An 18,697-nucleotide genomic window follows, 5' to 3' on the forward strand; every position below is an offset into this window, starting at 1 on the left:
GGAGCGTGGGCTCCTCTGAAGGTCTGCCTGAACCAACTGGGAATAGTGCTTCCAGAGCACCTGATGTGGGAGGGGGCCCAGGGCTCCAGTTTCCTCCAGCAAAATGGTTCCTCTAACAAATCTAGTGATAGATTATTTTCGGTAGAGCTACTGGTAGAAACGTAACGACAAGAAGCACGTTTATCAAAAGGCTCAGAGTGAGTTCAGTGATCAGAGCCACCCCACTTTTATCCTTTATTGCTATAACCGGTATCTTACCAACCTCACCCGGGTAGCAATGACGTGCCACAGCCCTCAGCAAAAAGACTGAGCCACTGAATCACAACAGAGAAAAAAGCATCTGCATCTCTGCCACCTGCCCCATGGGCACCCACCTCTCACAGACCACAGTCATCCTCTCCAGAGCCCCCCAGAGGTGGGACGGGGGCTGGTGGCTGTGCAGAGGAGCCCCGCTGGGCAGCCCGGTGGTGTCTCCGCAGGTACTCACTGTAGTTCTTGGAGAGCAGTGTGTAGAGGAAGGGGTTGACACAGCTGTTGCTGTAGGCCAAGCAGGTCACCAGGAAGTTGATGGGGACGACGGTGGAGCTGCCCCGCTCCCCACGCTCGTGCCAGTAGAGGCTGAAGAGCTGCCACAGCCAGAAGGGCACAAAGCAAGCCCAGTAGGCGAGCACGATGCTGAAGATCATGTATAGCACCTTCTGCTTGGGACAGTGGCTGGTGTGCTTGGCGTGAGCAACAAGAGCCCTCTGGGACCTCCAGTAGGTCCTGGCCAGCTTGGTGTACACACAGCAGATGGTGACGCCTGGGGCGAGGATGCAGGTGTTGAAGAGGACAGTGAGGTACACCTTGTAAGGCCCCATCCGCCACGTGGGATGGCACATACGCTTGGTCACCCCATGGTGGTGGCTGGTGCGCAGGTCGATGAGGATCATGCTGGGCAGGGCAAGGAGGAAGGCCACCAGCCATGCCAGGAAGGTGAGCGCCCGCCGACGGTCCCTCGATCCACGCAGCATGGCCAGAGGGTGAGCAACGGCCAGGTAGCGCTCAGTGCTCATGATGGTCAGGATGAAGATGCTGGCGTGCATGGTGAGGAGGTCGAGGCTGAAGAGGATCCTGCAGCCCAGGTCTCCAAAGTACCAATCCCGCACGAAGTAGGTGCACACCACAAAGGGGATGGTGGACAGGTAGAGGAGGTCAGCCAGGGCCAAGTTGATGATGTAAACGTACATGGAGCCGCTGCGCCTCATGGAGACAGTGGTGACCACCAGCGTGTAGATGTTCCCCGTCGTGCCCACCACGCACATGGTGCCCAGGATGCAGCCCAGGAAGGAGGTGGCCAGGAGGTCGCTGGTACTATCGGACGTGGCGTTGAGTTGGGTGCTGCCATTCTTTGGATAGCACAGCTCCGGGGTGCATGAGCCCAGCTCCATCCTCACTGCCCCTCTCACAGCTGGGACTGGACCTCACCAGCAGCCACCCCTGAGGTCACTGCCCTGGAGGGAATCCCAAACTGCAGAACCGCAGCTCCTGGTTGTGTTGTCCCAGTTGCAGCACCCGCAGCAGTGGTAGCGCTCAGCTTCAATGTGTGGCTCTCTCTTGCACAGCCTGGAAAAGCCATCCTCCATGCACCCGCCTTCCTGCGGCCGAGGGAGGGACGAGGCAGGAGTGGAGGTGGGATTTGTCCCTCTGCCCTCAGTGGGGTGGAACACGGCGGCTGCTCCCACTGCCACCCACTGGGATGCTGGCACGGCTCCTCACTGGGAGGGAGTTGGGAAAAAACACTGTTTTCTCCATGTCAGAAACTTTTCTCCCTCTTAGAGGATGGGAAGGAGAAAAGAGTGAACAGAGCATCACCCCAACCGCTCCCAGAGCTGATGGCAATGGGAACCTTGCACTGGCACCCACCCCCATGGGACCTCCCTTCCCTGCAGCTCCAACATTAAGGCAGAAACAAAAAGCTGCTTCGAGCAGAGACAAAATGAGTGACGCTGCCAGGAAAATGCAGCAGGCTCCCCTGGAGTCACATTAGAAACTTCTGCATCCTTCCAGGTCTGCATTGCCAGCTACGCACCCAGGCTGGTTGACTCTGTGCTATGGACTTGCACAGAGCAAAAGGGCTCTCCGTGGGGCCACGCTCCTTGCAAGAAGGCATCAGGTATCAAAGGGAAATCAGCACTGCTGGAACGCTCATTGTATCCTCCTGCCCCTGGGCACAAAAAGCACGGTGATGGGATAAATGAGAGGTGCAGGACTGGGGGGGGTTATTAGGAGTGTGTTGGTTTGGGGAGGGGGGGCTAGGTGGCAGTCTAAAGTGGGGTAATGTGGGAGTGCTGAGGGCTGGAGAGTGCTCGGGAACACTGTGGTAGTGCTGGAAACGGAAAGGGGGGTGTGGGGGAGGGAGGGCAAGGCTAAAGTGGGTCTAAATTAGGAAGAAAAAAAGTCTTGAAAAGTTTCTAAATCAAGGTGGGGGAAATCTTAACAAGGGTCTAAATCTGGGAGAGGAAAGGAAATCCTGGAAGGGTTCTAATTAGAATGGTGTGACGGGAAAGAAGATGTCCTGCAAAGTCTCAGAAATGGGGGAAGAAGGGGAATCCCAGAGAGACCCCTGAGTGGGGCAGGTGGGCTTGGGACTGCAGCCTCACTTGTCAGGTCACCCCCACAAGGGACACGGGACCTCTGTGAGGGACGTTGTGCCTCCCTACGTCAGGGCATCTCCCTCCAGAGTTCACGGGACCCCATATAGACCATATCCTCCCGACGGTGCGGCCGTTTATAGGGCTTTCCGCGAGTCGGCGCGCCGCCGGGCACCACGTGCGCTCCCGTTAGCCCCGCCCTTTCCCGTTAGCCCCGCCCATCCAAAATAGCCCCGCCCATCCAAAATAGCCCCGCCCTCTCCCACCACCACGCAGCGCCCGGATGGGGGCGGAGCGCTGCCTCCCGGAGGACCGCCCCCCGCGCACTCTATGGTACGTTCTCCGCGACGGGACCGCCGGGGCCGCCCTTCTGTCCCTCTCCTCTCACCCCCCTTCCCCAGTTCCCGCCGCTCCACTCTATGGTGCGGGGCGGGGCGGTCACGTGCCGCGCGCAGGCCGGAAGGAGCGGGGCAGCGGCGGCTAAATGGAGCGGGGCCGGCGGGAGGGTGGCGGCCCGGTGAGTACCGCCTGGGGGAGCGCCGCGCGGGGCGCCCCGGGAGGCGGCAGAGCGGCGGCGGGCCGGGCGGGGAGGGCTCGGCGCTGCCTCGGCTTCTCGCAGCCTCCGCCGCGCCGGGGCCGCGCTCGGCGCTGTGTGCCCGCGGGGTGCGGCCCTGTCCCGGGCCCTGCTCCCCGGGCCGGCTTCGGCGCCTCTCTCGTCCCTCCCTGCGGTCGTGGGGACGCTGTGAGAGGGGAACCCGGAGTCCTCAGGGCCGCGTCGCTGACACCTCTCTGCCCCTGTGGTCGCGGTGCCGGCCCAGCTCGCAGACGCGCAGCGCTGCTGTGATGGGGGGCTCTGCAGCCGCGCTTCTATGGGGCGGCTGGGAGGTCGGGGGTCCTGGAGGAAGGCACGAGTGGTCCCGGCAGGTTGAGCCGTGGGTGTGTGGCTGAGCCCCGGCTGCTCCACTCGGAAACCCAGCCGTGTGCTTCGCAGTTTGCAGTCCGTTGTGACCAGAAGCATCATTTGTGTCCTCTGACAACTTTTCTGGGATCTCACTGAAGTGCTTTGGTACCAGGAGCAGACGCACGTGGAGCAGCCCAGCTGTCCCTGTTCCCTTCAGCTCCCCAGTGCTCGCCAGGCAGCGCTCAGCCCCTCTGTGAAGCACTGTGGTGCAGCCCCTGCTTTGGGACTGATGGTGCTTAGCATTAAAAAAGCTGGTATGGTGCTGCCGTGCACCTGTACTTCTGTTACAACTGCAGTCTCTTCTTGCGTTTGTTTTGAAGCATGCTGAGTGCTGTGCCACAATCCTGAAAGCAATAGCTGCTTGTCTCCGTCTGTTGGAGCAAAGGCAGGAGGTTCCTAGCAGCAGCGGTGTGAGATGGGCACCCAGACCAGGGCTGGGTTACACAGTGTGCTCCTCCTGCTGCTGGGGAGCACAGGGCGAGGTGTGCCCTGCCTGCAGCCTGCTGGGGAGCGAGGAGCGGTGTGAGACCACTGCTCTGTGCATGCCAGTCTGCAGTTGTTCCTGGTGTGCTCCTGCACGGCACTGTGCTGTAACAGTGTGCAGTGCAAGCCGTATGGTGAGCCCTGTGTGTGCATCTACTGTTCTCACCTGGCCTCCTCGTTTCTAGGGCCGTTGCTGCACAAAGCTCTGTTGCCCCTCCTCAGGCCCGTTGTTACAGTGAGCATCGTAGTAGGCATTGTGCGTAGTGTGGCTAATAAATGGTCATCGTGATGGGAGTTGGAAGGAGCTGGAAGGAGGCTCCCTCACTTCCTGCAGCTCTACAGCAGCATTCAGGGCTGTTTCAGTAACGGGCTCCTCTCTGCCTTTTACTTTCCCTTCCGCAAGTGCTTTTCTGTCAGCCTGCCTGCAGGCATCCTTCTTAGGCAGCTGTCCCCAGCACAGTGGCTGGGGCGGGCTCTGCTGATGACTAGGTATGTTTTGGTTTACAACAAGGTCTGGCAGTCTGTTGCAGCTGCCCCAGAACTCCAAATTCCATGGCAGGTCGATGCTTTGTCTGCTGGGAATGCAGTGGGCGTTGCTGCCAGCAGTGTGGAACCAGCACTGCATCCGACAGCTTAGCTCACAGCGGCGTGTCTTGTGCTTTGAAGTTGGTCACAAATTGCTAAAAAGTCCTGTGGCAAAAATAGGTGGAGTGCAACTCCAGCACAGCTGGGGAGAGGCAGGAAGTGTGACTGGGGGCTAATTAGCAACACCTGTGCAGCACAGGCCCCAGTGAGAGGGAAGTAGAGCCCTCTGGGTGTTGCCAGTTGCTGTTGGAGGAGGCTCCCATTCATCCATTCATTTGCAGCGGGTGCCTTTAGGTTTGTTTTTTGGGAGTCATAGAGAGTGGTTTGCTGGAGTGGTGTGGGCAGGTTGGCTCAGCTGTGGTGTCAGTGCTTGCTGGAGCCACATTCTTTTTGGGACAGTCAGAGGTACACCATTAATTCTTTGTGTCAGGAGCTTGATTTTTTTGCATGTGGGTTCGGTCTGGAGATAAATGTTAAGTCTGTGTTTTAGCATATTTGAATTCAGACGTTGGCCCCCGTTCCTAAAGGAAAGTAGGCCCCGATAGGCTCAGTAGTCTGTGTGCACACTGCATGTTGTGCACAACATGCCTTGGTCGATGGGTGGATGTGTTTTGAGCTGCCCTGTGTGATACCAACTACTCTCAGCAGGATCTCTCCCCCCTGGGGTGGGTACATGGCCAGCAGCACGAAGCGTGCAGCTGATTTAGGACACCAGCAGCAGCCCTGGAGATAAGTTAATTGCTGTTCTGCTGTGGCAGTTCCTGCACTGGGATGTAGGCAGGCAGGCAGGGAGAGAAGGTGCACTTAGCATCACAGGGGCTGGAGTGGGCTCTGCTCTCCAAAGCCCAGAGATGGAGATAGCAGTGTGTCTCACTGATGGACATCATTGTGCCCTTGCTGCTTTTGTGTCACTTGTACAGGGCCTCAAGTTTAGTTTGGAAACAACTCGAGAGCGATGTCATTTCCTCAGGGTTGGTGCTGAGGAGCTTATGGTGAACTGAGATTTGTAATGATCCTCAGGAAAGCTGAATTGCTGAAGAGTAGGAAATGCTGCTGAGTGACACCATTCTGATTAGCAGCGCTGCTGTGGTTCCCTGCCTGTGTTACAGGGGCACTGAAAGGACCTGATAGAGCTGGGCTGGAAGCAAAGTGGCTGAGCTGAAATAAATCCAGGGCTGTGTGTTGGTGTCAGCATGCCAGGCTCCTGGCTGACCCCCATGCGGGCGCTCAGAAAAGGGCACTGCTGTAGTAAATAAGGTGTGAGCTGTGAGGTTGTTCCTTTTGGAAGCCCCCAGTTCTGAGTTGTTTGACGCCTGCAGAAGGATGGCTGGAGGTGAACTTCCTAATTGATACACCGGGGTGGCTTTGAAGCCCTCTGGCTGTTCCCACAGCTCAGAGTGCCTTGCAGCCCCCTGGTCTGGGCTACTCAGTCCCTTGTTACTCATCGAGCAGCTCTGAACCCTTTGATTTTTCTGCTTGCAATAGAAAACCCAGCTGGGCTGGGAACCTGAAGTTGTGCATCCCAGCTGCTGAGAGTTGCACTCCACTTTCTTTATTCTCTTATAGCTTTTAAAGGTGACATTCAGATTTCCTTAAAAAAGAAAAGAAAAAGGAAAGCACTGCTGAGGATCTGGAGAGGAAATGCTGCATCCTTTGTCCTGGAATACTCTGTGAGGTGTAAGTAGCAGATACATCCCAGGGCACAGAGGTTGCTAATTTTGTTCTTTTCTATGTGGCCCCACAGGCTGATAGGGAGGAGGAGGCAGTGCTATCACCACCAGCTGGGCACACAGGCACACCTGCACAGTCTCTTTCAGATACCAGCACCTCAGTGACGGTGCTGCTCAGAGGGAAGGGCCTTTGGTTGGCATACATGGGAGGTCAAGGCTGAAAGAAAGAATTAAAACTTGTTCAGGAAGTGACAAAGCTGCAGTTCACATGGTGCTGTGTGCTCTGTCCCCACCCTCAGACCACAAAGGCATAACAATGTGCTTCTTTAAAGCAATGGCTTGGGAGATGTATGGGCTGTGAGCCTGAGATGTTGGTTCTGTGCACGTGCTGCCATTGCAAAGTGTTCTTGGAGCTGCCAGGCGTGCGCCATCACAGCTTGGGAAATAAATGCACCTGTTGTAAAAGCAGCTCACCTTCATTAGGAGAGCCCACGGGGAATCTGCTGCTGTTGTAGGTGGATAAAATAAAGCTAGACAGGCTCCTTTCTTTTTGTACTTTGTGTTAGCAGATGAACTGATGGCAGTGGAGCACTTCCCAGGGTTGTAGCTCAGTGATCCTCACACCTGAATGGCTCAACCACATGAGTGGGGCTCACTGGGAGCCTGGTGTCGTAGGCTGGGAAGCAGTAGTGATGTGAGCTGCTCTGGCAGCTCTGGCTGCATTCTTTTGCAAGGTGTACGCAGTGTCAGTGGTTTCCTCACACACTGCAAACAGAGTCTTTTGGCGTTTCTTACCAGCCTCGTTTCAGTTGGGATGAGGCTGCTTGGTATGATAAGCACTGCTAAGCTCCCCCTGCTTCTGCTGGGCAGCTGTTACAAGGAGCAGCTCCCAGCAGATTGAACCTTTTGAAATTTCACTGAAAGCTTAGCAGTAGGTCAGGCGGAGTTTATTTTGTGTTGTTGGTGGTGTTTTTTTTTTTTCTTAAGGGCTGAGTTTTAGCTTTTCAGTTTGCTGCTTGTCACAAGCCATGCATTATTTAAGCAGCTTCTCTTTGTTTTAGCAGCTTGAGACGAGCCAGAACCTCACCTTGCTCGCAGGCGACCAGAAGCCACGGTGCTGCCTGCAGGCAGAAGGCAGGAATTGATGCTCTTCTGTCAACATAGGTGAGCAGCAGTGGTGTTGCTGTACGGGGGGAGAGGCTAAAACACACTTAATGACTTAATGCTGCTGACATCTCTTTCAAGTTGCTCTTTTTTTTTTTCCCCTTCCATTTGGTCGGGGTTTCAATTCCAACCTCCCCTGCAGTGCTTCCTGCACGTCCTGCTGCCTTGAGCTGGAGCCAGAAAAGAGCACTTTGTGTCTGCTCCCATCTCGGGTATGTGGGAGTTCAAGGTTTCAAACGCTCTAAGTGAAGGAAAAATAGGCTACGCTGTGTCAGGGAGAAGAGATCCCCCTTGACTGTTGCTTTAAATCCCAGCACCATCTGAAGATGCTTTTTACAGCACAAACAGAAGGTGGAGGGAGCCTGCTCGGGTTCTGCTCCAATTCCTGCAAGCCGGAAACTTCTGCCTGTGCTGGGAGTTGGAATAGATGCACCGTGCTGCTGCTTGCTATTTTTAGGTTAGGCTAAAAATATGAAACGTGGTGGTTGTGGGATTTTGAGTGGGATTGGGGACTCATGTGTAAGCAATCAGCCTGCACCTGTGACCTGCTTTTACATCCCTGCGGCAGAACTGTCTGCTTGGGGTGGTTGGGAGCAGTGCCTTTGGAGAGGGCACATCTGTGTGTGTGTGCAGCTTGCCTGGGAGGTGTGCATGCCTTCAGCTGTCAGGTCTTCCTTTTAAAATGGTTCTTGTATCCTGCCCTTGTATTGCGAGGCTGATAGTTGTGCTGGGACTCTGTTACAGGTAGCCTTATCCTTTATAAACAGGCATAAAAGTCACAGAGATGGTGTGAGATAGCTTCTTTCCGTGTGCCTTGCTTGCCTTCGTTGTGTTGTTTATGTAGGGCAGCACCCTGGGTTGGCTTTGAACTTGTTAGCTCACTTTTTTTTGCAGCCTGGTGCCATACAAGTGAAAAACTTGTGATTGTGCCTCTGGACAGAACTGGCTGTGCCAGTGGGTGCTGTTCCGTTGATCTCTGGGTGATGTGCAGGGGGCACACAGCCTCTGACCCTGAGCTTCTTTACAGAGCATTTCCTGCACCTCTTCTTTGATGCTGAAGGAACAAGTTGCTCTCTGGATGAACCTGAGCTGCCGATGGAGAACGGTGTCTGAGTGCCACATGGGAAGGGCGGTGGGGTAGCTCAGCACCTCCCAGCCCTTTGCTCCCTCCCCCTTCACTGGGGTGGGGGAGAGAATTGAGGGGAAAAAAGGGTAAACATATGGGTTGAGATAAAGATAGTTTAATGGAACAAAAAAGGAAAGAAAAATAATGGTGGGATGTGCAGAACAATGGCACACAACGTGGCTGCCCCCATCTGCTGAGCGGTGCCCAGCCGGTTCCTGGGTTCCTCAGCTCAGTGTAAGCACTGTGCAGCAAGAGCCAAAATATGGGTGTTGTCAGCTCTGTGCTCAGCCTCGACCCACAACACAGTGCTGCTACCACTGCTGGGAAGGAAGATAACAGCCCCAGCTGGAGGCAGGGCAGCACGGGGCAGTCACGGTGTTGGCTGACCCACACGTACTGAACTCTGATGCACTGCATGCCCTGCATGGGGAGAGCATCTGTGCCACTGAGCTCTGCAGAGAGCAGATCTGAGCAGACACCTGCCTAGCTTCTGTCTGCACTGTTAGATGCTGCAGGGCTGATTTGTGGCTTTTCCCTCCCCAGCCAGCCTCAGAACAATCCCTTGTTGTGTGATGCCCTGCACAGTGCATTGCTCCCAGTGTGGTGGGGCTGAGGTGAGTGCTGCAAGGAGTGCTGTGCAGGACCAGCCTGCAGGAGTGGTGGGCATGGGTGCACCTGGCTGGCTGCAGGGGCCTGGGTGCTATTCCTGATGCTGCCTCTCGCCTGCTTGCTGACCTTGGCCATGCTGCTCCTTTCACTGCTTCCATTTCTCTATCTTGTAAGTGGTGAGAACAACACTGATCTTGTTTTTCTAAAGCACTTGAGGGCTGAGGATGGGAAAGTGGCAAGGCAAGGTGATAGCTATTCACAAGTGCCAGGCAAATGGAACTGGAATAATGTGGATGTGACCTTTTAAAAAGGACAGTGCTTTCAGCAGGCGTGCTTACTGATAGCATGCGGGAGTGGAGCAGCACTTCTGCACCTCTCTGACCATCAAAGTGCCACTCAGAGCAAGGCTTGCTTCTCCTTGCACATAAGGCAGAGGCTGAGGAACCTTGTGGAAATAACCCCAAAGTCTTGGTTCTGCAGGAAATGTGTGCTCCTGTTTTTTCAGAGTGGTGATGAACAGTCCTGGGGGGGAATATGTATGTTTAAGTTCATAGCATGACAGGTTTTGTCATGCTGTGCCAGCTGCAAATCCTCCTCCCTGCAGGGGAAGTTAAGCAGAATGACTGAGGAGGGATTTACACTGCTTTTGTGTACCAGCAAAAGGATTTTAGAGCAGACCCACCGTTTTCTTCCAATGTATGCAGCAGTAAATATTTAATAATACAGATTCCTCAATGCTTTAACAATGAGATGAATACTTCTCAATACAAAGACCTCCTTTTGTGTTCCAGTGACCAGATATTGCTCCAACTTCAGTCTGCGCTTAGCTGTTGTGTGACAACTGGAGCTGAGAGCTGTGGGCTGTCAGAGCACAAAATGGAAACGTGCTGTTCAGGTTGCAGTGATCCATCCCTGGGTCCTGGAGCCCTGCGTGGTGCTGGGCTGGCAGAGCTCAGACCCAAAAGTTATGTCCTGGGAAGGAGTCACATCCCTTCTGTGTCTCTCTGGTTTGGGAGCAGTTGGTGTGTCCTGGAATCTCCAACAAATTGTAATAGAGGAGGGGCTGTGTCATAAAGCAGGCAGGGCTGTTCTTCAGAACAGCAGGTAATGGCGGTGCAGTGTTTTCTGTGAGTGCTGCCTGTCCTTGGACTTGCTCGTGCACTGCCCTTGGGGTGCAGCTTCTTTCCAAGGCTCAGTGCCTGAATGGCATAAGATGAGCATCCCTGATTGCTCTGGAGCCCCAGTTCAGCCTTTACACGGGGCACTGAGGGTTTGGGGTGGCTGTCTCCTCGCTTTGCATTCGCCTTCTTGGCAGCCAAGCTGTCAGATCTGCTGGGGCTCCGATGCCCACTGGGGCTTTGATGCCCACATTTCCTGGGTTCGTGCTGTGGCACAGTCTGTTCCCTGCACTGGGTGCTGGCTGTGAAGGCCACAGAGCCCGGGGCACACAGCTCTGCTCTGAAGCTTTCACTCCTCTTACCAGCAGGTGGTGGCAGAAACACTGCTCTGAGTTTTTGACTTGGAAACAGAAAACAGTCTTTGAGGGTCTGAGTGTTGGCTGGGCAGAGCTGCATCGCCCTCCTGCAGCTGCACAGCTCTGAGCATCTCCATGCTCTCCTCCCCTTTGGGCCTGGTTGTGCTCTGCAGCCGTGCTGTACTGAAAGTCAGAACTGAAACCGAAACGCACTTTACTCTCCTCTGTTTTTGTCTTCTAGTTCCTCACACTTGCCTGAGTGCCATGCCTGGGCCTTGATGCTTCTGGGAACAGCTATTGAAAATGGCAGAGAGAGCTGGGAACGAAGAAGCAGTTCACCTAAGCAGCTTCCATAGCCACAGAGGGAAAGGTGAGTGTTGATCTGTGCGTACTTCCCGAAGTCAGAGTTGTACAGCCCTGCTTACAAGCAGTAGGAATAATAGATATTAAATATGCAGGGGTGTTGTTAATAGAAAATTGCTAGTGATCTGTCTCCTCATGTCACACCCTGCAGTTTTGTTTAATTTTCTATAGATAGTCACAAAGCCTCTCAATTCATGCTGGCACGTGAAATGTTTAGCTCTTGCCTCTCTGGTGTTGCCCTGCCTTAAGGCAGCGTGCTGACTCCTTGGCTGTGCAGAGGAGCTCCAGCAGATCTGAGGGGCTCGTGGTGTTCCACCCTTTAACAATCTGATAGGAAAGAGGTGAGCTTTCAGATCTGCACTTTGAGTGCAGTTCAGAATGGCTCTTTGTATGTCTGAAAGGTGAGGTGGTTGTGTATTGATTTACTGCAGTTGCAGAAGTGTAAACCAAAGCATTGTGTCAAGTTATAGGGAAAGCATGGGTGTTTGCTGCTCAGGCAGTGCAGAAACCCTTTGCTTCTAACTGGAGCTTCCCTCCCTGTTCCAGCAGCTTTGCTCAGTAGCATCTTTACGCTTGTGACAAACCTTGAGGACTGTCATCTAATAGCAGGATATCATCTGCACTCTCAGTCAGGAGCCCTATCTCAGGCTCTCATACGGTGCTCCCACAAAGTCACTCTTTCAGAAGATGTCACATTGCACACGGAACCTTATCTGTCCTCTAGAATGTACTGTACATTAATAAAAGAAAATGTGTAGTGCCTGAGATACTGGAAGTTCAGGGTATCTCTCTAAAAATTACTCTGTACATGAATTACTGGGAACAGGTTTTGCAGCAGCTTGACTCGTGCTAATGCTTAGGATGGAAGAATCTCTGCATAGAAGCATTTCAGGCATATGGCGTTGTGATCTCTTGGCCTATAGTTTTTTGCAAGGCTTTGCTCTGAGGATCATAGGAGTGGCTGTGACCTCAAAGTGTTTTTTTTTTTTGTTGCTGCAATGCAAATGTGAGGATTGCTTTTGCAGATGTCTTAGTAATTTGCAAGCAGCTAACACAACTTACCTTGCTACAGACCGAATAAACCGCAGGGATGAAGGTCTTATCACAATATCAGATTCCTCGGATGAAGAATTGCCTTTGCAGGAAACACCAGCAGAGCAGCAGCGTGAGGATGATGATGATGAAGATGTGGTCATCTTGGCAGAGGTAATTTGTCATTTTTGTATGTGTTGCTGCTTTATTCATAGCCTTTATAATCAACTCACGTACAGATACCTAATGTACTCCTGTGGGAGTTCTGCCTGGTTTAAGTGGCTTCATTGGGATCTCAGAAATGAGTGTTGAGATGAGAACATTTTGCTGGGTTGGAGTTTTTCATCATGTTTTGGGCACAGGAGAGGAGAACTGCATTGTTAACAGCAGAGTACTTGAAGTTCTACTTAACTTTTGGAAACTAGAGCCTCCTTAATCCAGAAAGGTGGGCAGAGAAGTGAATTTGTTCCTTAGAATGCAGGTGTTCAAAACCTGCACCTCGCTTAACCTTGTGTCCTTCAGCTCTGCAGTTCAGAGCACATCACACTTTTCTGTTAAAGTAACCAGAGGCATTGAGAAAGTTGCAAAGACACTTTTCTGTTTCTCATTTGAAAACAGTGGCAAAGAATCTTCAAACAAATCTTCAAATTCTACTTGTGTTCAGCAGTCTTAGCTTGCCAGAGGCAGGAGCAAGGCCAGAGACGAATGTTTTGAGCTTCAGTTCCTGCTGCCTGTATAAATGATTTGCTGAGGTGCAAACACACCATCAGTTAGCTTCTACTTCTCAGACCATCTGGGAATGAAGTGGGGATTGGAGTGAGCTCTGGGAATTATTCTAGTGCTGAAAGTCCCATGCATCTCCAGTTCTGCTGAATGTTCTCTTATAACTAGTGCACTCTTAGCACCTGGGGACAGACCATAGAGTTCAGTGAAACAAAGATACCTAGGTGGTAGTTTAATGCTTTATTACACTAGCTGCTAAGCTGGCTTTTCATCTGTTTCCCATCAGAAATCTGGTGAGATGCAAAAGATCATTTGGAACAAGGATTCTGATGAGTAGAAAAGAACTTCTACTTATTCTCCTCTGTCTTCTTTTTAGACCTCCAAGCATCAGCAGCTCATGCGTCCCAACGTCATCAGACCTGCTGCTCAGTGGCAGGGAGCAAACGCTGTGGGAGAAGGAGGATCTAAAAACGCTGTAGGGCCTTTGGGGAGCGTGTGTGTGCAGGATGAGGTCTCAGCTCTGCTGTGCCAGAAAGACCACGCGGCGCAGAGCAGTGCTGGACCAAGCAAGGAGGAGAGTGTGAATTTTGCCTTGCAGCAGCCTGGACCACCTGAGCTGAATGGTCCCAGGTCTGAGCTTACGAGTGACCCTGAACCTGGCCTGAGTTTGTTTCCCACAATAGTAACAAGTCCGCAGCTTGTTAACAGGGAATTTGGTAGTCTGGGGAAAGCAGACTTTCCACCACAGCAAGGGGAAGAGGTGGAAGCCCAGGGCTGGCAAGCGGAGGACTTAAAGCCAGAGCTCTCGCAGAGCATTGATAGAACAGCTGCTGCAACCACCACACAGCAGGAGATCCAGGACAGCAGCCCGCCGGGTCCCCCCTACCTCCAGCCCCTGGACACGGAGCCGCGCGCTGTGCTCAGTGGCTGTGCTCCGCAGCAGGGGCAGCCCGAGGCAGGCTCAGCATCTCTGAGAGCGTATGGAGAGGAGGCTCCAGGGCCGGCCTTTCCCAGACCGGAGCCACAGCAGGATGGCATTCCGGGTCCTGCTTCACCCCAGCCAGCACATCCACCAGAGGAGACGAGGGGACAGCAGGTGACAGACAACGAGCGGCCCGGCCCAGCCTTCCCAGCACAGGGCTCCCATGAACTCGGATCTAGCAGTGTGCCAGAACAAGGGGCTGCTGGGCAGGAGGACCAGGACTTCACTGCCCTGCTCATCAGAGAGACAGTAAGTAGTCCCCATTTTGCATTCGTGTTGTTTTCAGGTTTTTTCAAGGCGTGCAGTGTTGCATATTCTCAAAGCACAACTCCTGCTTGCTTCAGGTGCAAATCCTCCTCACTTGGGCTGAGGCTCAGCGACACACAACGTGAGTGTGCAGTGAGCAGTCTAGGAAGACTTTGGTTTAACGAGATTAACCCCATTGCTGGGGCAGCAGTGATGAATGGATGTGAATCCCGATGGTGTTTGCTTTGGGGTGGGTTATTGGCCAGGAAAATGTAGCTGAACTGTATGGAATGTGTTGGGGTGCAGTGAGGCAAAGTAACACAGGTCCATTCTCCATACTTGTGCTAGTTTGGTAGCTTGGGTAGCACAGTGAGCATTACATAAATAGCAGGAAACAATGCTTGGTGATGCTTCACATCTGGTGGTTACCCTCTCCTCTGGCATACAGTCATCCCACTGCCTGCTGGGGAGGAAGGCTCTCTTTTGATACTTTATGGATTTTTTTTACATGTTTGTTGTTATTTCTTATCTTTTCCAAGTTTGTTGCATCTCACTGTATGTTAATTCCGCTTTGGGAAACCCAGATTGAGAAAATACTGTTATTCTCCAAGTAGCACACCATCAACACTCCCTTTTCAGAGTTAGACCTTGGTGACTGCTGACCTGCTCTAGGAGATGGACGAGTACATAGTGTTACATTGTTCAGGTTGCTTGACAACCATGACCAGTTCAGTCTTGCAAAGCCAAGTACCCTCTGGTGCAACCAACTGCAATACCCACATGGAAACCCAAGGAGAGAACACTAAAGGGCTCTTGGCTACATGGCTAATGCCAATAAGGGTTTGTCGTCTGCTCTGCTCTCGTCAAGAGTCTGTATTGTTTCATTTCCTTCTTGCTTTGGAATGTATTCCAGCACACAACCTCAAAACCCTTTATCTTCCATCTGGGGGGTATGTATCAACTTTGCTCATGTTGTAGTTTGTACCCATATGCCTCTCCTCTTTCCATCCATGCTGAATCGCTTGTAAAGCCAGGCACTCACACCACTACCCATGCTCTCATAAAAAAAGAGCTATTAGTTATCCTGAGGGGCCAGGAGAGCCAGCAGCTTGCGGTATCCAGGCTGTATGAATATAATCAGTCTCTTGGATCCCATTTTAGCCCCTATTTTGGGAGCGTGCAAGATAACTACCCATACATTTATCTCTGTCTTTGGTGCTGTTGCAAGGTTGTGCTCCTCTAATACGTGTATAACCCTTAGCTTTTCCTACTGTAGGAAGCGAGATTTCCAGATGTGAGGAAGGAATATATTGAAGAGCTAATCAGCATCAAGGACTGCTATGACTTAAATGTGTAAGTATGGATCAAAGAGCCAGAGTATGCCATAAAACAGGTTGGCTGCAGTCACACTTCCATTTCCTTCCTGCTAATAATGCTGTTGAGTGTATCCAGGCTGGGAGTCAGCACTATGGATTTCTTTTTTAAATGTGTAATAGAGCTGTTCTTAAAGCCTGTATGATTTTGACATCATGCTGTAGCTTCTCTGCTTTTTAAGATAATTTGCATGTTCTGTGAACTAGTTATTTGAAGATTCAAAGCTATTACATATCATCTCCTCCTGTTACCAGACTTGTTAGCGATGAGTGTCAGGAATAGGGGTTGGCTTCTGTAGAACATAGCTCAGAGCTGAGTTGGTGAATTTTGAATTTTAGAAATCAATTTCCTGCTTAATTTCCTGCCTCTTCCTGCCTTTTTCCAGATAAAAACTGACACTGGTCTGGATTTCTTCATTTGATGCCATGGTGTTGGTTTTTATCCCCTTGAGTAGCAGTTGGTATCATTTGAGTTCCTCTCAAACCACCTTTTGCAGATAAACACATTTGAGGACCAGTAGGATCTGTTCCAGGTGTCTGCTGATGGACAGATTTTGGTCAAATTGAGCAGAAATGTGAGCCATGGAGGGAAATAAAAGCAATGGGAAATCACCCCAAGGTCTGCTGCTTAGCTGACTGTACCAGCCACTCCAGGCTCCTTGTTAAGAATCATATTTGGTATCTCTGAGAGTCATGCTAGAATCAAAAGACTACAACAAGTCCTTTACCTTGTTGATAAGTTACATCATCTCCCCACCCTGGTGAGTAAAGCTTGTGCAGCTGAAGAGTGAGAGACTGTGTGTTGGCACCAGGAAGCACAGGGAAGGGCAGTGTGGGGTAAATGACGGCTGACGTTGGGTGGCCCCTCTCTTCTCTCTGGAACTGTCACTGAAACACATTCAGTGTAGTTATTACATGACACAAAAATGAAGAATAGGTGTCGGTTGCCATAGGATTCACTCTACCTTGTATGGATCTGATGCCTTCATGTTAACAGTATTCAAGTATGTGAGGCTTACTGGATATAAATGAGTGGCGAGGAGTTAAGCCCAATAAATGAAATCATCCTTAGATTTCTTATCCCTTTGCCTGTGTTGTGAAATCATGCCTTGGGAGAAACACTGCTTGGTTAGGAAATCATCAGGTTGCAACTCTTCTCCTTTTCTGGAAGTGCTTTCCCTGCAGCAGTGACATGTTGAGCACGAGAAGCTCTCAGGTGCCCATGCTGTGCACTCGCACCCAGGAGTGGCTGTGTTGGAAATGCAGGAGGCACACAGCACTCATCCCTGGGGCAGTCGGGCCATTGAAGTTTGGTGTGTGGCTGCAGGACCCTCTCAGGGATTGTGTGCAAAACCCATTATTGTATCCTGCAGGGATTTAGTGAAGCCTGGTGGAATTAAATCCCGGCTTCTGTAAGTCTTAATGCGTCCCTTCCCTTTTTGCTCCCGGAATGTCTTCTCTGCTATTGTGTGCTGCAGAACCAGGGAGATGAAAAGGTGCTTACAGGCTGCCCTGCAGGCTGCCCACAGTGTCTGCTCAGCGGCGCGTGGCGGACTTACTGGATGATAAAGATTTCTTCCCCATATTTTTATTCCTTTAACCAAACTGTCTTTTGAATTGTCACCGTGTCTTTTGTATTGGAACAAATGGGTCGTGGCACTGGGCAGCCTTGCTGGCAGGGGCTCTTTGATCTCCACGGCGTGTCAAGCTGCATCAGGCTCGAGGTATATAATAACTGGGGGTGGCTGGGTTTGGCCAGAGCTGAGGCTTTTAGCTGGCTCTGTGTCCTGGGGTGCAGATATTACAGAGCAGTGCTATAAGAGTGTGTGTGCTGGGACCCACTTAACTCATTGTCGGATGTTGGGGGTTAACATCTTTGAAAATCCCAAGCACCAGAAGGCAGGAGAGCTCAAATGCACTGTGCTGCAGCTGAGACCCTCGTGTTTGAGCTCCTCGTGGTTTGTTTCACTGGATTAGAACAGTCATCTTTTACAAAAGCGGGGAGATGGAAGCTATTAAACTCTCAGTGCCAGGATGTTTTGTTGTTTTCCGATAGGATGGTCTTCAAACTTCCAGCTGATGTGAAAGATGTGAGAGCTGCTCCCAGCTGGGTGTCATCCACTCAGCTTTTGTGTGCGGAAGCCTTCAGTGTGGCCACAGGCTCCTGGCTCAAGATGTCAGTGCCTGATTAAACAGAAAGCAGTGCCTCTGCTTTGAATGTGAACACAGGGCTGAAGAAATGGTGCCTTGATAGCGGGTTAATTCTGGATGCCGGTTCAGATTTCTTAATTAGGGACTGATTTCTGACATTGGGAATGTAAATTAGCAGCAATTTTGTCTTTGCTGCAACCTAGCACCTTCTTATTCAAACAGTTTTATGGATGTTAATTGCTCCTCATAGCTCTCTTCAGAATGATGTTGTTCTGCAGTGGAGGAAGCTGAGGACCAGTGTGAATTCCTTGGCCCGGCCAAGAAGGGCTGAGGACAAGCAGGGGAAGCTCAGAGCCCCTCGGCAGGGCTGTCTGCAGTGGGTGTGGATCTCAGCAGTGGGGTATTCCGAAACCACTTGCTGGAGGGTTTCCGGAGCTGAAATGCTCAGTTCAGCTAAATTCTCCTGACAGAGTTACCATTGTTTGCAGCAGGACCTCAGGCACGCAGCAGTTTGTCTGGGATGTCATTTGCCAACTATTTTTAGTGATCGTTTTCTGAATGCTGCTCCCACTTATAGCAGCTTGCAGTGCAACTTGGACAATGCCATTGTGATTTCAGGCCCTGTGACAATGAGAGCTGTGTTTGCAGTACGTATCTGATGTAAACAATTTTAAGCATGTTTCTGCCTCTGCCTTTATGGGAAAGTAGTTAAAGACCGGAGGCTTCAATTAAAATTTGATTCAGTAATCTTCAGACCAGGAAGACCTCAGCCTATTGCAGTTGTTATAGGGATTTGTGTGCTTGTTTTTCCATAGATTTGTGTGGCGTGGTGGATGTCAGCTGTCTCAGTTAATGCTGCTGTGCTGCAGTTGTTCCTTCTTGTGCAGTCTCACAGTGTTGGTTTCCTCACAGCAGAACACGAGTGCTCCTCCACTTGCAGCGGTGCAGGATGGACTCACGTAGCCTGAGGAGGTGTTGCTCACATATGTGGCTGTGGGTGGGAGGCAAGCCTGGTTGTTCCCCCTGCGTGGAGCTTTATGTTGATGAGCAGCTGACCTGCATGAGCTTCGTGTAGGCACATGGAATTGTTGAAAGACATCTATTTGCTTTCCCTTCTGCACT

General features: G+C 51.7%; 2 protein-coding genes across 12 annotated transcripts in view; one reads left to right on the forward strand and one right to left on the reverse strand.

Annotated features, from left to right (window-relative positions):
• Positions 1-377: 377 nt before the first annotated feature.
• LOC116237569 (urotensin-2 receptor-like) lies at positions 378-3,028 on the reverse strand. Of its 4 annotated transcripts, none has more exons than XM_090151421.1 (3): positions 2,961-3,028; positions 2,072-2,206; positions 378-1,757 (listed from the first exon to the last, which is right to left on the reverse strand). In XM_090151421.1, the coding sequence occupies exon 3, from the start codon at positions 1,428-1,430 to the stop codon at positions 378-380; it is 1,053 nt and encodes a 350-aa protein (XP_090007547.1). In that variant the 5' UTR covers positions 1,431-1,757; positions 2,072-2,206; positions 2,961-3,028. The 4 variants fall into 4 exon arrangements, with proteins under 4 accessions (XP_090007547.1, XP_090007546.1, XP_090007545.1 ...); XM_090151420.1 differs by lacking the exon at positions 2,961-3,028 and adding an exon at positions 2,675-2,945; XM_090151419.1 differs by lacking the exon at positions 2,961-3,028 and adding an exon at positions 2,643-2,852 and having other exon boundaries at positions 378-1,605.
• The window catches only part of RNF216 (ring finger protein 216), a 63,063-nt gene continuing 47,265 nt past the window's right edge, over positions 2,900-18,697 (forward strand). The window contains exons 1-7 of one of the 8 annotated variants that reach the window (XM_031606597.2): positions 3,058-3,150; positions 7,394-7,496; positions 9,166-9,236; positions 10,947-11,075; positions 12,141-12,274; positions 13,200-14,054; positions 15,328-15,404. In XM_031606597.2, coding sequence (XP_031462457.2) covers positions 11,009-11,075; positions 12,141-12,274; positions 13,200-14,054; positions 15,328-15,404 — 1,133 coding nt within the window. In that variant the 5' untranslated portion in view covers positions 3,058-3,150; positions 7,394-7,496; positions 9,166-9,236; positions 10,947-11,008. Of the gene's footprint in view, positions 2,967-3,009; positions 3,151-6,228; positions 6,340-7,393; positions 7,497-9,165; positions 9,237-10,311; positions 10,359-10,946; positions 11,076-12,140; positions 12,275-13,199; positions 14,055-15,327; positions 15,405-18,697 lie in introns of those variants that run through there. The other 7 variants (XM_090151411.1, XM_090151412.1, XM_031606594.2 and 4 more) reach the window with 7 other exon arrangements.

This window comes from Phasianus colchicus, chromosome 16 (genome assembly GCF_987193195.1).
Source record: "Phasianus colchicus chromosome 16, bPhaCol1.hap1.1, whole genome shotgun sequence".
NCBI classification, from domain to species: Eukaryota; Metazoa; Chordata; class Aves; order Galliformes; family Phasianidae; genus Phasianus; species Phasianus colchicus.

Excerpts from the sequence above, each read along its gene's own strand:
- LOC116237569 (XM_090151421.1), bottom strand. The coding sequence starts at position 1,430 with ATGGAGCTGGGCTCATGCACCCCGGAGCTGTGCTATCCAAAGAATGGC.